Source organism: Cyprinodon variegatus, unplaced genomic scaffold (assembly GCF_000732505.1).
Source record: "Cyprinodon variegatus isolate N-32 unplaced genomic scaffold, C_variegatus-1.0 Scaffold567, whole genome shotgun sequence".
In the NCBI taxonomy this organism is placed as follows: Eukaryota; Metazoa; Chordata; class Actinopteri; order Cyprinodontiformes; family Cyprinodontidae; genus Cyprinodon; species Cyprinodon variegatus.
Genome location: NW_015151020.1, coordinates 184,984 through 202,364, shown reverse-complemented (window position 1 = coordinate 202,364; position 17,381 = coordinate 184,984). Strand labels below are relative to the sequence as shown.

The following is a 17,381-nucleotide window of genomic DNA, read 5'->3' as shown; positions in this document are numbered from 1 at the left end:
AGCCATCACAAGCAGATACAGCAATGTCATCATCTAAATTTAATAAAGGCACTGTCACTGTGATAGGTAACAAAGAGAAAAGTATGTCAGCAGTGTCCCAAGCTGTCTCTGAGATCCCAAAACACCTACAAGATATCCCTAAGGTAATTACACCTCAGCTACATATACTGAATGATACTTCAGGTGTGTCTAGTGAAGCCTACCTTTACAACAGGAATAAGAACTGCTTTACCCCCTCTGGTGGCTCTAAAGTCTTGGATTTTTCCTCTGCAAATAATAGAACAAATACCAAAGAAGATGGAAAGAGTGAGGGTGTTGAATCTGCACCTAGACACGTGGCTGTTGACTTTACAAAGTACAAATTAAAAAGATTCAAAGAAAAAAAGCAAACTCAGGCAGATCTGAGCTTAACAGATAAGATTACAGATGTTGTAGATCTAACTAAACAAGTAGAAGAGGAAGTTGTTTGTCCAAATTCAGAATTTCCTAGTGTTAGTCTATTACAGGATAGTCAGACCGTATCTCACACAGACCAGAGACGCACATCTGACCAACATGATCAATCAGAAAAATATTTGCCCAGTTCTCAAGTTGAAACTAACCAAATGCATTCTTTAGTCAACATACAGCAAATGCAATCTATTTCCAGTACAACAAAAGGAGCAAAGACAGCTCAGATTAATTCTGAGGTATCTAAGAAAGATAAAAATCCCTCTCTTAAGCTGACCTGTGCATCTCCTGTATTATCAAAGAGTCCTGACACTGATTTCATCTCAGAAAAAACAACTCCTTCAGATCCTTGCATTTTCAGTAATGTGTCCAGTCTTGATAAAATCGTCAAAGAAACTGCTAGGACTGAGTCAAAACAACCGACACCAACCTCACCGCTGTTGGGCTCTGTAACCAGAAAGCCAGTTGATATTCAGGAACAGAAACCTTTAATAAAGAAGAGCTCTACAACTGCTGCAACTCATCAAATATCCCTTGACAAGAGACCAACATCTACACTCATTTCGTATCAATCTTGTGAAAAGGCTCAGCAGTATCAGAAAGCAAGTGCACCGGCAAATTTAATTAAAGACACATTAGATATGTCTTTCAAGTCAAAAACACAGCCAATGAAGAAAAATGTTGTAGTCAAGGATCCTACTGGCGAGGCATTATCGTTGACCAAAAGAAAACCATTAGTTTGTGTTGAGAGAGACCAAAGTTTACATTCCCAAGAGTCTGTTGACCTGACATGTAAAGCAGTATCATCAATGAATACTCACAAGACAAATTACTTTAGCCATGCACCCACTCTTCAGGAACCTATAAGCTCACTAAAGACCATACAAGATGTGACGTCTAAAAGTTTACCCTCAATGGAAATGGTTTCAAATGAAGATATCACTCCTGGAAACACTCTAGAAACACAACAAATTCCAATTAATGTAGACTCAGAATTACTTCAGTCATACTCATGGAAGGACAAACGGGGCATTTTAACAGGGTCAGGTCATTCATCTTCACAGTCAGTGGTCACAAAACAAAAGCATGTTTCTTTTGATTTGAGAGAAGAGGCTAATGTGTTGGACATGTCACCAAAGCCATCGCAGTCTACTTTGGAAAAAGGATTGCCTGAAGTTGAGTTTACCTCAGATGAAGCAGTTTCTCTTGTTAAAAAGTCAAGTGCCAGAGTGGCTGCAAGGAAAGATTCTGTTGGTGTTGCACTGATAGTTGATCAAACCCAGATAGAATCAGCAAGCAAAATTTCTCAAAAAAGCCAAAACACAGACAGAAATAGGACCCCTATTTTACAGAAGTCTATATCTAGCTGTATGGTAAAGCAATATTCAGGTTTGCCACACTCCATTGTTAAATCAAATTCAACCAGTACAGCTCCAGCAAACTCAGTTAAAGGTACATTAGATATGTCAACAAAGGCCTCTAAACCCGACACAAGTGCATCTTCATGTCCAGTTTCACTGGTTCTTTCAAGAAGATCAAGTTTAACATTTTTAGAAAAAGATTCCTTTGGTGACTCTTTAATATTGGAGACACATTTTACCCAAGAGCAGCCTAAACAAAATCAGACAGCACTGTTGGAAAGATTTGTACGTGGTGAATCAAGAGAAATTACAGGTCCGGCAAATTCCTTTAGAGGTTTCATAGACATGTCCCCGAAATCTCACCAGAAAGAGTCTCAAGACACTTCTATTGCTCTATCATCTGGAGTTATGTCATTAGTCAAAAATAAAACACATATGGCAAGTTATCCTTGTGCTGGTGTACCACTCATAGTGGAGCAACCTGGATGTCAACAAAAAAGACAGTACTGTGAGACCCTACACAGACAAATATCTAGCTCTCATTGTAATGAGACATTTTCCCCTTCTAAGGCAACCTATAAAAATCTAAAACACTATAATCCTGTGAATTTCTCAGCAAGAGAACAACTTGATACACATATTTCTTCAAGAAACCAAATTGAGCCAAAAGATGGAGAACCCATGAACTGTACAGTAGCAAAAACAAAGAAAACATCTTCTGAAAAAAGGAAAACTATACAGAATCTAGAAAAGAAAAATGTATGTGGTACTATGGATCTAACTCTGGATATTAAAAACAAAGCAATAATTGACCCGATAGATGCAATGGATTTTACTTCTTCTGCTTGTGAACTATCCCCTCTCAAAATAAATTTTCAGCAGCAGTACACACCTGCAAACACTTTAAAGGGTGTCAGAAGTCATGTCACATTTTCTCAAACTCAAATGCTACCACAATATGGAGAATATTTCAATGATAGTTATATATCAGCAGCACCCCCTGGGATGCATTATGAAATGACTGCGAGAATGGGATTGCATTTAGAATCGTTATATGCATCTGTTGTTGCAGTTGAAGGAAGAATGCAGCCTCCTCAACCTCTTGATCCCCCGGCTATACAACGGAATGAATTTACTCAGTTCTCGCTTAACAGTGTATATCCAACAGTAAGTAGTGCAACTGAAAAAATATTGTCAAATAAACCTCAGCAACCTATTCAATATTTAATTTCTCAACACCAATGTCTACAACCTGGGGCAGAAATTGCAAGGTCTCAGCCGAAGGCAAAAAAGTTGCAAGAACAAGATACAACTATTCAGCAGGATGTAACTTATAGACCCAAAATTCTTATAAAGCAGGCAACTGTGGACAGTTATGGGAGTACAGAGGAGTGTGAAGAAGATGGAACATTGACACACAGTACATACTCACCTGTTTCCTGTGCAACTCAGCTAATAAAAGTAGGGTTGCAACCAGCTGGTGTCTCTGTGTGTCCAGATGCACAGCCTGGTGTGAACAATGAACATTCTATGCTACCTGAACTTAAAGATTCATTGCAAGGTAGTGGCACTACAGCTGCACAATATGATGGAGAAGTACTTCCTAGACTCCCAAAACCACCAGACCTAAGCCAAAACCATATTACCCCAGAGCCTTATACTGCACCTTCCTCGCTCTCTATAAATATGGATCCAACACAGGGTGATTCATGTGTTGCTGTATATGTATCACAACCTGACAGAAGTCATAATATAGTACAAGGATTGCCTGTTAAAGGCAGTTATCATAATCAGGGCTTTATATCTCAACCAAAAGAGCAACAAGTACCATTAACACAAGCAGGATCCTCTTCTGTGAAGGGATTGATTTCACTTTTTAGTAATTTGGACTCACAGTCTTCTGCCAGTACAAAATCACATGCACTATCCACCCATGCCAAGACTGAATCTAAAGCCATGCACACCAATGCAGAAGATGTTTCGACACAAAGGCAAGATACAAATTACCCAGTTACAAATAAGGTCAACATCATTGAGGTAATGGCTTCAAATGCACACAATTCTGATGAGTCAACTTCCCTACAATGCACTTTTGGAAAGGATTATACTGAATCTGGATCAAGGACCTCTGAAGATAAACTGGCTTTGTCAGTTGAGATATCAAAAGATAAGTCTGCAACAGCGCAGAAAGTCTTGACCCCACAACCAACGCTTAGCATTGAATCACAACAAAGTGATTTGATATCTACTTCTTTGAGCCACAATGTATCTGCCGAGACGCCGCAGGACTCCTCATCTTTCAGTACTGAGTCGAGATCTTATTATCAACAACTGCCTGAAACATTTAATTATTGCACAAAAAAAGAAACAACAGTTGAAGAATTACCTCCTTTTGAACCTTTCCCAGTTGAACCAATAGATAAACTGCATGGAGGTCTTAAAAGCTCAGAAGAAACTTCCCTATTAACACAAAGATTGCAAGAGGCTAAATTGCAACCAACTGGCAAAGAAGCATTGGTCAAAACAAATGAAATAACTGAAAGTCAAACTGTATCTCAATCAGAACTGTCTCAACATCACGCTTTAGTTGAAAATAAACTATCATTATCTAAAGACCCTGTCAGTTTCAGTGCTGAGTATGAAGAGCTCTCTTCACAAGGAAACACCACGCCTCCAAAGTCAATCTACATTGGCATTGCTTCTTCAGAAACACTGCCAGTGTCTTCTTTAGAAACAATTCCTTTCAAGGAAACTGAATTGGATGAGCAGAAACCCTATATAAGGCTGCCCCACATTTTTGTATCAGCTGCAAGTTCACCAGAAGAAGAGACTAATGAACTTGATATCACTGAAAGCAGTGAACCTAATTTTTCAGAAGCTAGTGTTTGTGATGATATATCAAGTTCAGCAACAATACTGGAGCAAAGGGCTCTCGATGTAGATCTCAATGTTAAGTCTGATGAATCTAAGGATGCAAGTGCTGTAGAACCCAGTGCCATCCAGGAATCTGTAATGTCAAGCAATGATGTTAAGACTTGCTCTACAGACATGGCAATTACATTGACTACTGAAATTCACACAGTTACAAATGAACAAGACTCCCAGCACACTGTAACAGATAAAACTTCAACAGACATTTCCACTTCTGAGACTGAGAATGAACCAGAGACTCCTGTGGTTCCTGAACAAAACCTTAAACTGATTCCTGCAGATACAGAGTTGACAACATCAGACACATCACTGACTGAAATGATAAAACCTATCACTGTCCTGACTTGTCAGATTACTGAGGAATCACCAGAATGTGTTCTGTCACTTCAAGATTCAGTTGGTGTAGATGAAAACAAATCTTCCACTAAGGCATTGCCCGAAGAAGTTCATTGCTTAAACAGTAAGTCTCTGACAGAAGAAACCTTAGTTTCAGATGTGAAATCATCCGAAGGTGACCAACTTCTTCATGATAAAGGTGACAAAGACGCAGTGTCTCTTCTACCTGAGCCACTTCCTATTGATTCTTTAAGCAAGGAACTGACTGTATCTAAGGAAGAAAGTACAACTGTTAAGGGTGATCTGCCCAAGGTTGAACAGACTGATGAACAATCTGGAAAAGGCATATTTTCACTTTTTGGTGGCTCTACAGCAATTGCTAAACAACCCCCCTCTCAAACTGGAATATCAATTCTTGGGGGCATTATTCCTGGGTCATCTAATAAAGATGTTCCTGAGACAGGGTTACTCTCAATGTTTAGTGGATCTAGTGGATCATCTTCATCCGAATCAAAAGACACACCACCACAGACAGCCCCACAAGAATCCCAGGGAAAAAGTCTACTCTCTATGTTTGGTGGATCCATCAGTCAGCCACCATCTGGCCCTAGGTGTGCAACTGCTGGCGGTGTGAGACCCAGAGGGCCAACCCCCAAAGAACCTCCAGGAAAAGGTCTATTTTCCATGTTTGGTGCAGCTGCCCCTCCACAAGCACCTAGTCCTAGGGGTCATCCAGGAGGTGGTCCTCCCCCGAGAGGACTCACTACTGGATCCTCCCTATTTGGAGGCATTCTAACAGGTTCTGCAACACAAAAAGACACCCCTAGTACCGGTTTCTTCTCCAAGTTTGGTAGTCTCGGAAGCCAGCCCCAAACGGGACCTAAAGTGTGCCCACCTAGACAAGTAGTTACACCACCAAGACCCTCTAGTCCCGAGATCTCGCAAAAAGGAGTTTTCTCAAAGTTAGGTGGACAGAATCATCAACCTCTGGAACCACAACCACCCATTTCCCAAGCAAGCGAATCAGACAGTGTATTCAAGGTGTCTTCTATGTTTTCACTTGGTTCTAATGCTGATAGTAACAAACCCAAAACTGGGTTTGGCCTATTTGGATTGTCCTTTTTGGAGGAAAGCAAAACAAAGCCTGAAGAAAGTGGTCCCGTCAAAGAGGAGGTTGTTGTGGAGCAAGTAAACACTAGAGAAGCACGAGAAGAAACAGAAAATGATCATGATGCAACTTTAAAACATGATAAACATCTTACTCAAGTTTCAGTTCAGGAGGAAATTAATGTAGAACAGTCCTCCCAAGATGATCACGATTCCGTTAAAGTTGTCAACAGAAATGTTACTGAAACTTCTGTTCCACAGAGAGAAATGCATATAGATGTGGAAAAAGAAACCTCATTACAGTTAGATATTTCTTTTAGTCAAAAAGCCCTTGAGACAGTTGAATATCCTATTGGAGATACTTCGAACAGTACAAGTAATCTTGCTGAGAAAGAAATATTTTTGAATTCACCAGATGAAAAACAAGTGATTGAATCACAAACCAGCATGCAATGTGAATATACAGAAACAAGATATGCAGTAAAAGATGAGCAAATAGTTTCACAACCAGACACTGACACCCTGCAAAAGATCATTAAAAATGAATCTGAAATAGTTGGAAAAAGTGAGTTACCAGAAAATTATGACTCCAACCAAATGTCAGAAAATATAACAGGTTCCTTGCAAAAGAACAAAACCTCTGATATGATTGCTGTTGAAGAAATCGGAGATGAAAAGGCTATTTCTAAAGATGAGATTATACGGTCAGAAATTGAAAAACAAGATAAAGAGGCTTTAAATGACACTGTTGATGAAAAGACTATTGATAAAAATATTGGAAAACCTCAGGAGGATGATATGAAAGTATCTACTGAAGAAGAAGAAGCAGTTACACTTGATGAGAAACCACCCGAGCAGTCTTTGAAGGCTGAGGGTGAAGAACAGACTACAGCGGCAGTTCTGACAAAAACATCTGAAGAGATTTTAATAAGTTCTTGTGAAGTACAACAACCAGCAGCTGATATTGAAAAGTCATCTGAAAAAGGTTTGATAGTTAATGAGCAAAAGATAACAATTTCTGATGATAAACAATCACTTACCAAAGCGGATGGAGCTTCGATAGTTGCAGGTGAACAACAAACAACTGCAGATGATGTCTACCATGTATCCAGTGACACTTCAAAAATAACTGGAGAAGAGAAAAACACAGCCCCAGATACAGAAAACGTAAACAAGGAAACAACTGACAGTGATTCTTTGAAGGAAATTGCTGAAAAACCTATTGAAGAATCAAATGAAAAAGACTTACAATCCTCACCGGTTGCGCTTGCACAAGAAATGACTGGGCAAAAATCAGAAGAAAACTCAGAACCTGTAAATGAAAAAGGCAAAACTCATGAAAGTGATATTTCTGCAGTAGCTTTATTATCAGGGGAAGAAAAGGCTTTTGATACAAGCTTAGCAACAACAGCTCCTAATTTTACTCAGCAACACATGAGACCAGACGTGGTCCGACAACCTGGGCCACCTGGGCAAAGAATGGGAGCACCAAGAATAGGTGGACCACAAATTGAATCCTCAAGAATGGCTGGACCAAGAATCGCTGGACCAAGAATGGCTGGTCCAAGAATGGCTGGTCCAAGAATGGCTGGTCCAAGAATGGCTGGCCCAAGAATGCAGAAACCCCCTGAACCAACCCCTTTTTCTGGTTTCATGTCTATGTTTTCCACCCCAAGTGTACCTAATAAATCACCAACTACTGGTGGGTTTTTTTCAAGTTCTCCAGGTTCGTTTTTTGGACCATCACCTACTCCTCGTCAGCCTCAACCACAGCAACAGAAAAGCTCATTCTTTGGCATTCCAAGCAGCATTGCATCAGAATCCCTTACGAGTGATCTATTTGGTATGTTCAAAGGTCCAGAGACGACAAAACCAGAGGACTCGGAACAGTCTGACATGAAATTAGAAAAAACAGACCTCTCTGCAAATGTAGCAAACCCAGAGAACCCTGAAAAGGTAAATGCAGAAAGTGTAACTTTAAATGAAGAGGAACATATTAAAGCCACCGAGGATTCTGACCTACCTGAAAAAGGGCTTGTTGAGGAAGCAGAAAGAAAATACAAACCAGAAGTTCCTTTTTCTGATTCTACAGTAAAAACTGAAAACCTTAAAGAAACCACAGAACTTAATGAGCGTTTTGAGGAATCAGAAAAGACCAAAACTGAAGAGTCTTGTAAAGTTACACCAGCTGTAGAGTCAGAAACCAAAAGCAGCTTTGATATACCCATTTTATCTACCTCTAATTTTGGCTTCATGTCTTCAGTTACTGAAGGGACATCATCTATTGGATCCCTTTTCTCAACCTCATCTCCAGCCACTAAAACATCAGAGCCTCAACAGACAGATGGTGGTCTCTTCTCAGGCTTTAAAAGCCTTTCAGCAGGCATATTCCAGGATGACAAGCCAACCAAAAAAGAGGAAACACCAAGTGCAACCTCAGTGTTTAGTTTGAAACTGAGCTCAGTGTTTGGTACCTCTGATTCTACAAAACCTGAACCCACCCCACCTGTGGTCACAACTCAGCCTCAGCCTGAATCCCCTAAACCAGCAGAAGAACTTGGTGAGCTGAACTGCGACAAACTATCTCCATGTTCTGGGGAAACTGAAAGTGCCGACGAAAGTGATACTGAAGGACCAACAGAGACATCTAAAACAGGAAGCTGTGACACCTTAGCACAAACAGCACAATCTGGCCTTCCATCTCTCTCAGGTTCCATATCAGAAAGCTTAGATAAGCCTCAGGTAACATTTAGACCATGTGAGCCAGATGAGGCTGAAGGAAATACACCTGACATCAGGCAAGCAGAATTCGAAACAGCTCACCCTAAAGATCTATTGACGAAGGATGGAGCGAAAAGGCTAGTATCTCTATGATAAATGGGACTACTCATTTATCACATTTTTGTAGACACATGTGCAACCCATGTCCTACCCTTCCTTTTATTTTTCCTGTTTTCTATTTTCATAATAGATTAGCCAGTCATAACATTATGACCACTGACATTAATGCCACAGACCCATTTATTGCACATAGATATCTTAATTTATTTATGACTTGCACCACAACAATCTTTATTTATTACTGAAGAACTACTCCAACATATCCTTTAGTTGTGCCTTAAATAATAAGAGCTATTTTGTTGGCAGGAAAGTGGTCTTCTCAATAAGTGGACAGATGGTCACACTGTTATGGCTAATATGTGTTGCATTTTGTACTTTTGCCCATTTGTTCATTTCCCATCTGGTAACTTTAAGTTGTTATTATATAATTAGAATTATCTTGATAGGAAAAAAAAGTACTTTGTTTGGGCCTCGTAATTTATCTCAACACATGAAAAGGATTTCCCTATGAAGTGTTAATATACTGCAGGTACTTTACACTGTCTTAGTTATGCGTTTCCTGACAGTGATAGAAGCTCAATGAATGCAGAAACTGATGGTTTTATTTATTAGCACTCTACTGGGGAGGTTGTTTCAAAGCCCCGCCTTTCTTTGTCCCCTGCAGCTCTCTGAATTACTTCCAAGTATTACCATTTTGTTCGAATGAATCAAAGTCTGGCAGATTTATTATGGTGTTTCTATAAAACCATGCGGGCAGACTGGACACTGGGCTAAAAGCAACGGTGAAAAGTAATTTGGCAAACAGCCAAGACTAAGTAAATCATTCAAGCTAAAGCACATAACCACTTTCCTCATTAGGAAACTAATTCATCTAGCAGTCACACTTCTCTCTCTCCTTCAAAGTCAGTTATTTGTGATTTTCATTATGTATGGGCCAACCTGCAGTCAGTTGGACTGCTTTTACATTGAAGTTATTACAGGGTAAAGGTAAATCCATATATTTTTTTATATGTTTACAAACAATTTGAAAGCCTCATAATGAGCTGTTTTTCTATGGCAATATAAAAATTATGCTCTACCTAGATCTTGTAAATAAATAAATATGCATCTAATCTTGGCATGGGACTGTGCAATTTCAAAACAATGCAGGTCTATGTTTAACCAAATGACGCCATCTTTCAAAACTTCTGTCTGCATTTCCATTTAATGTAACTAAGGGCTGCTTGAGTTGCCTTTCGCTTTAAAACAGCTGGTTTACTTAGCTCTTGGTCCACCTCAATTACAGGTTCACAGGTGATAACCATGGCTTGATCCTGCAGAGAGTTGCTCAACATATGTTTCCACAATTTATGTGGTTAATTATAATCAAAAGGAAAAATATAGAGTATGCTGGTGATTTAGGACAAAATAATGATCACCAGAGCTTCTGGGGATAAACGTTAAAAAATATATATAAAATGTTTCTGTGGCCCCCAGTGGATAAATATTTATCAGCTGGACAAGAACGTTCTCCTGTTGGAGCCGCTCCAAGTTTAATAACACTGGATCATTGCTAAAGGCATTCCAGTTGCAGTTATTTTTAAATAACCATAGCAGGACTGCATGTATACACAATGTAGGGTTTCTGAAAGATGGGGTGCTCATTATTTGAATTTTTTTTACTTTTCAAATTTCAATAAATATCAGTGGCATCTTCACTTAGTTCAACATTACATGTTGCAGGATAAGATGTATGCCAAGGGTATACATAACTGGTATTTACTTAAAGCTGCCTATCTTTGTACAACATTCAAAACAGCAGGTATATATAGAGTGACTGCAATACTTGGATTTTATAACTATACCCAAGAACATATTAGTGTTCTCCAACCGCAGGATTTAGTTTTCTCTATTCAGTAACCTTTTCCTACAAAGTGATTTTTTTTCTCTTTACCTTTCCCACCTTCCCCTATCTTAGTTATATGAAAATATGCCCCTATATTTAGTATTAAAGTTGTTATAAAACATTTGTATGTTGTGTTGAGTATTTCCCCAGCAATATTTGAACTAAATATGTCATTCTTTACAGTCCTTTGGACAGCAGCCACTTTGACTCTTCAGGGAACCTGAGCCCTGTCAGTTCTCAGCTTAGCTCTGAACTTGAGGATCGCCTCCATCTAGAGTCCGTCTCCCCCAGGCAAACCGGGGCGCCTCTTCATAGTGAGGCCTCAAAATCGTTTAAAGATGAAGAGCTGGAGAAAGAAGCAAATGTTCTCCCAGAAGCTGGTGCTAACATGGACCTGGATGTCATCTCTCCAAAGCCAACCTTGGATAATCACGACTCAAGTCTAACTAAAACCCAGTATGTAATTGAATACATTTATTTTATTTATCAATATTTTTTGCTGTTTTTATTCTTGTAGGACTGTTAGACCTTTATGTTTAACACCTCTAATGAAACTATGCCTTGCAAACAACTGGTGTCTCACTTATCCTCTCTAGTCTCTTGGATGATGGCCCTCCACCCTGCTCCCCATCTAAAGTTTGGTGGCTGAAAGCTTACAACAAAGTGAGAGTAAAACTTCATGAGGTAGGAAGGACTGACTCCCTCTTCTTATTCATGCTTTCCTCCTACACACCTCTACTGTGTAGCTTCTTCTTAACTTAATCATGATAGTAGAGTTCTGCATAAACTGCAACAATCCTTTATAATTCCATTTCTCTGTCTCTTTATGCTTTTTAGTCTGCCTCTTCCCTGCTGTGTGTTGGTTGAGTTTCTAGCCTTGCCAAAACTACAGTAAAAGCAAATTAACCGAATGAGAAATTGTACTGTATAGTAGAAATACCATACTCAGATTCAAATATACTTGCAGCTGAGTAGAAGGATATTAAACATGTGCAAAATTTCCATGCATAATGTTGCAATGCAATTTGCTTATATTTATTCTATAAAAATGGCAAAGATTATTTAAAAGAAATTGAAAAGAACTGTGAAAGAAAAAAAAATTTTGTTGATTTGGAGCATAAAGTGTAACGGCTGGTGGGGAAAAGGATATGCAGCGATGCTCTTTTGCACTCAGTATGCAGCAGTCTTTCACCAAAGGAACTCCCCAGTTATGCAACAGCTTCATTCATGGAGTGTGAAGCTTTGTCTGGCACTGATTTTACTTTTACCATTGTTTTTCTGTCTCTACCACCTTCACTGGGTCATGGGGGCATTCGAGGACTGAGCTGACCTGACCTGGCAAGCTAGACTGAAAATGTGTAACACTCAGGTTTATTCCAAACAATCTGGGCCTGAGAGATATTCAGCAGAACTTCAAGATGATTGGCCACAACGACAGCCAGTTTCCGCCTACCAAAGATGGGTTTAGCCGGTTATGTTAACAGTTGAAAAAGCAGCAGATACCATGAGAAACCTCAACTCAACTTACTCCTGTGCAATTTTGCTGTTTCTTTTACAAATGTAAAATCAGCAACTACACAGTGGTGTAATGACTCAGAACCAAGTGACCCAGTACTCAGGCAAGACAGACAGTGGAATAACTTAATTTTTTTTTATTAAAGTAACAACGGATGGTTTGTGGATCTTCAGCAGCAGCAACTAGGGAATCCGAGACAGGTAACTGTAGTGAGAGGAAACAGGTTTGTGACCATGAAAACCTGACGGAGGATGATCTGAACAGAGGATGATCTGAACTTGGGTTAGTGTTCAGTCCATGCCCAGAGAACGAGGTTAATACTAGTCGGTCTTGCCGATAATATGCAGCGCCCTTCGCACAGAGAGTTCTAGATGACCTTGAAGGACACAGAACTGATAGGAGATCAGATCTGAGCAGATGACAAAGGAAAGTAGGATAATCCAGAGGGCGAAGTCAGGAGGCATATCCAGGTTCAGTAGACAGTAGAATCCAACAGAATCTGAAGACAGGTCAGACAAACACGTCAGAAGAAGGGCAGGCAGGCTCAAAGGTCCGAAGACAGAAATGGGTCAGGATTAGGCAATTAGAACACTATAAGTAAAGCTAGAGAACTCTCACACCAAAGGCTCAAGAATAATTGGGCACTGATTGATTCTCATGTGTTTTTGAAAACACAAATACCAGGTAGGCAATATTAATGCTGATCTTCCAGAATAGCTAATGCAGAGTACACTCTTCCTCTTAGCTGTAGATAAGGTGCTCCTCCAACAAATTGCACTATGCCACCATCAAAAAAGGTCTTCAGAAGCAGCGGAAAAGAATGAATGATTATAACAACCTTGTGTCTCCTAAGAATTAATGTCATAACATGTTTATTCTTATTTCTAGGGGGATTACACAAATGTTTTAGCTGTGTCAAATGTGTTTTTAGGTTGAGCATATTTCCTATTTTTTGTGTGTGTGTAATTGCCTTTCACTCTGACTGACCTAATAAAACAAAAACGAGACATAAAAGGACTTCACCTCCTTGCAGGTGTTGACTCCTTTTTGTCACTGCTGCAGGCCACTTCAACGCAGATCTAAGAGAATAATTATTTCATGCCCTCCTAGGTTATTTATCAGTGAAAGATCTCATCTTTACAAGATGGCTTTGATCTTTTGAAACCCTTAAAAAGTATCTCAGCAATCCCTCCCTGCTAGAGAAGAAATTGACATGGCGCCAACTGCAAATTCAAGCCAGTGTACAGTAAGCAGGTAAAAGCAGGATAGTTTGGACACCAACATAGTAAAGCACATTACCTGAGGCATTTAATGGGGCATTTTTTGCCTGATCAGCAAACCTGAAGGAAAATACAGTGAACATCTTTTTTTTCTACGTCAAGTCAGTTAAGTTAATTCAAGGCATTAACAGAAAAATCTATATTAAAACTAACACTATCTACAGTACAGACTGCAGAAAATAAAAAGGGACATAACAGACTGGCTGTGAGGTGGCAAATTCTGGTTGAGAGAATATAGTAAACACCTTAGAGGGAGGAAATGAAGCATGTTTTATAATCAAGAAATATAAGCTTTTTCCAAGCTATAAGAAAACACTGTAACCATAACCCAAAAAAAAAGAATCACTGGTTGTTACCCTCATACAAACGAACAGCCATAAGCTGTTTTCAGGAAATTAAAGTACAGTTTTTTTAAGACTCCTTATTAACTTTGGGGTATAATCATCCATGTTCCACCCCTAAATACTTTTTGGGTAAGAGTGCTTGGAATGCATGTTCTCCTCCAAAAACTTTGAGCTTTTTATCTGATGTCTCTTTTATCAAAATCCCCATATCTGCTGTGCCTTTCTAATACAAAATCATGGTAAAGTTAACTGAGAGAGAGAGAACAGCTGCTCCTCCATGGAGCATTTCACTTTTTGTGGAAAATTGCGATCACTGATTGGTCAGTTGGCAACAAGCCTGCAGGATTGGTTGACAGGTGGTGTCACATCAATTTTTAGTCGGACATACCGTTTAGATGTTCACCTGAAGAGGAAGATATCAAGCTGGGTGACATGTGGATAATAAAAACATTTTAAACTAATGAAACTGTCAATCCCATTAGTACAGTTTATTAAGTGCAGAATGGGAGCTAAAGTTGTGATTTGATTTAATATTATGATCTGGTACAGAGCCCAGCAATATATCAAGTCATAGTTCGCTTTGCAATGTCAATGTGCAATTCTCAGCTGTAAAAGGCCTGCTAAGATGTAATATTTTGTGGGATTAGGAACGGTATTAAACTGGTATTACAGTGTCATCTGACATTCCTTGGAGGGTTTTGTTGTTCGAGACAGAGTTGAAGGATACATAACATGCAAACGTTCTGTTTAAGATGCTCCTGGTTTGCTGCTGGACAGCAGTTATCACATTAAGGATAAAAATAGCCCCTGTGTTTCTGCAGCAAACAATCTAGTATGGCAACAAAGTTAAATTTCCATGGAAACGCAACTTTACTGTAAGATTAGGTTTCGATTGCTGAAGATGGTGAAAAACTGAACACTCTTCATTCTTTGTTTGGATGTTTTAGTTTATAACATACATTAACATGTAGCTGTTATTTGGGATGATACATCCAATTTTGCTCTCTAGACATGGGATGAATGTGGCTCAGAGGGAAGTCATTTTATAATCCAAAAGTGTTCCAATATTCCAGATTCCCTCATTCACATTTGGATGTGATGTTGAGCTCCGATAAGCTTAGTTAAGTCTTTTTTAATTCAACATGAATTATTCTCACACCTACTTTAATGTATATATTCAGAAAAATCTATTGTCTGTTCTGCAGCATTGTGAAATTGTTTTTATTTGTGTATTTTGTCTATCAGAATTCTTAGAAAATGTTAACACGTTTGGCCTTTTCAATCTGGTTTCTGTAAATATCATTCCATTGATACTGCCCTGATCATAGTGTCAAGTGACATTATGATGTTTGCAAATGCTGGGAAATGCCCTGTTTCAGTCCATCTTTGGCTTTTGACCCTCTTGTTCATAACATTTTACTGAGTAGACTGCGTGGTTTGGTTGGTCTGATAGGATTTTTGCTGGTACGTTTCTTGTCATATCTGTATGGTAGTAATTTTAGTGTCACAACAAGTAAATTTCCGACTCTGCATTGTTACATTGAGTGCCCCGTGGTTCTGTGTTGGAACCTATTCTATTTCTGTCATACAGTAAGTTGTTCCCTTGGGTAATTTCTTTTGAGAGGTTCCTGAGGTCTGCTATCATCTTTTTGCAGATCATATTCAGTGGTATTGCTGCTTTCAGTCCACTGAGGTTCAAAAATTGGAATCTTTAAAGAAAAAAAAAAGAAAAAAATCTTTAAACAATGGCTTAACATCAACTACCTGCAGCTAAACCGTTATAAGACTGTGGTGCTGGTGCTGGTACTGTAACTGCTCCTGACTATGCCATTCCAGAAATCAACCAATATTTGGGTCACCCAAGTTCATCTGTTAAATAAAGCCTAAGAAATCTTTGTCTGATAGAGAAATGTTACTTAAACACCACTCAAAGCGGCTCACCAGGAAAGTTTTTTTTTTTCAGCTCAGGAATATCTCAAAACATAGAAGATCTTTGTCTTCTATACTTTTGTTTCTTCTCCTTTAGACTATTGTAACAGTCTGTTTGCTTGACTAAACAATAAAGTCTGCAGATGGACCACATTATCCTGATTTTAATATCTCTCCATTGACTCCCAGTGGCATTTTGCCTCAATTTTAAATTCTTGGCGCTGATTTTTACAGCTCTCAATAGTCAGGTTCCCTTTTACAATAGAGCCTGTTGTGTCCCTATATCCTTTCTCGAAGGCTGAGGTCATTAGGTAAGAATCTTTTCGTGGTCCATTCCTCCTTCCAGGCTGTTGCACCAAGGCTCTAGAATGGACTCCCACTCTTATAACCTTCCCTTGATTCTGTGGATGCTTTCAGAGAGAGCTCAAAACTTACAGTATCTCTTTTGCAAAGCTTTTTAACAACTCCACTGCTATGGCTGCTTTACTATGAATATTTATCATGACGTTTCGTTTTGTTTAATCTTTTAATTCTGCATGTTTGTAAAACACTTTCTGACCCCAAAGTCTCTGAAAGGTGCGATAAAGAATAAACCTTTACTTATGTACTCATAATCAGAAAAAAATGTAATCTTCTGGTAGGTTAGTAGCAGCAGTGCTGAAGAGCAAATAACATCTTTTTACGTTGACACATTCCCCCCCACATTTGCATTAAGCTTTTTCCCTCTTATTACAAGAAACTCTGCTGTAGTTGTACATTTTAAGTTTGGTTAAATTCAACTTTTTTTAAAAGTAAAAAGTGCAGAGCTCCTTTTGATACACAGTGTGCATGAAAATAATTATATTTTCAGAACCTAATGTTAAATATAATGCAGCAGAAAACACAGGAAACAAGAGCAATTTCTGCACTACTGGGTTCACTAAATACAGTCAAAGAAGATGTAAAAATGCAAAATAGAAAATCACCTAACTATTTAACAGTATCTAAAACAACATTGTTGCATTATTTGTATTGATTATATTTTTTTCTTAAGTTATATTGAATTAAATTTCTTATATACTTTGGGGGACAAATAACAGCACTCGTAATCATAGTTGAAGCTAAAGCAGAACATGAGTCAAGACCTTGTTTGAAGTGATGAGGCTCTTTAGAAAGGCAAAGGCAAATTGTTTTCCTGGACTTCTTATGTTCCAATGTAACCACTGAAGTGCCTCATGCATCTGAATAAAATGCATCCTTGCAAAAAAAAAAAAAGTGGGAGAAAGCCTGAGGCATCCCCAAAAATCAGAAGAGAAACGTCTTCTTTCTTGTCCGAGAATTAATTGCATGGATGGATGGATGGATGGATGGATGGAAGGAAGGAAGGAAGGAAGGAAGGAAGGAAGGAAGGAAGGAAGGAAG

General features: G+C 38.9%; 1 protein-coding gene across 1 annotated transcript in view; it reads left to right on the top strand.

Moving 5' to 3' along the window:
* Positions 1-17,381, top strand: part of LOC107095723 (protein unc-13 homolog B-like) — a 213,717-nt gene that overhangs the window by 63,326 nt on the left and 133,010 nt on the right. The window contains exons 9-10 of the mRNA XM_015391973.1: positions 11,095-11,367; positions 11,508-11,595. Of these exons, the coding sequence (XP_015247459.1) occupies positions 11,095-11,367; positions 11,508-11,595 (361 nt within the window). The remainder of the gene's footprint in view (positions 1-11,094; positions 11,368-11,507; positions 11,596-17,381) is intronic.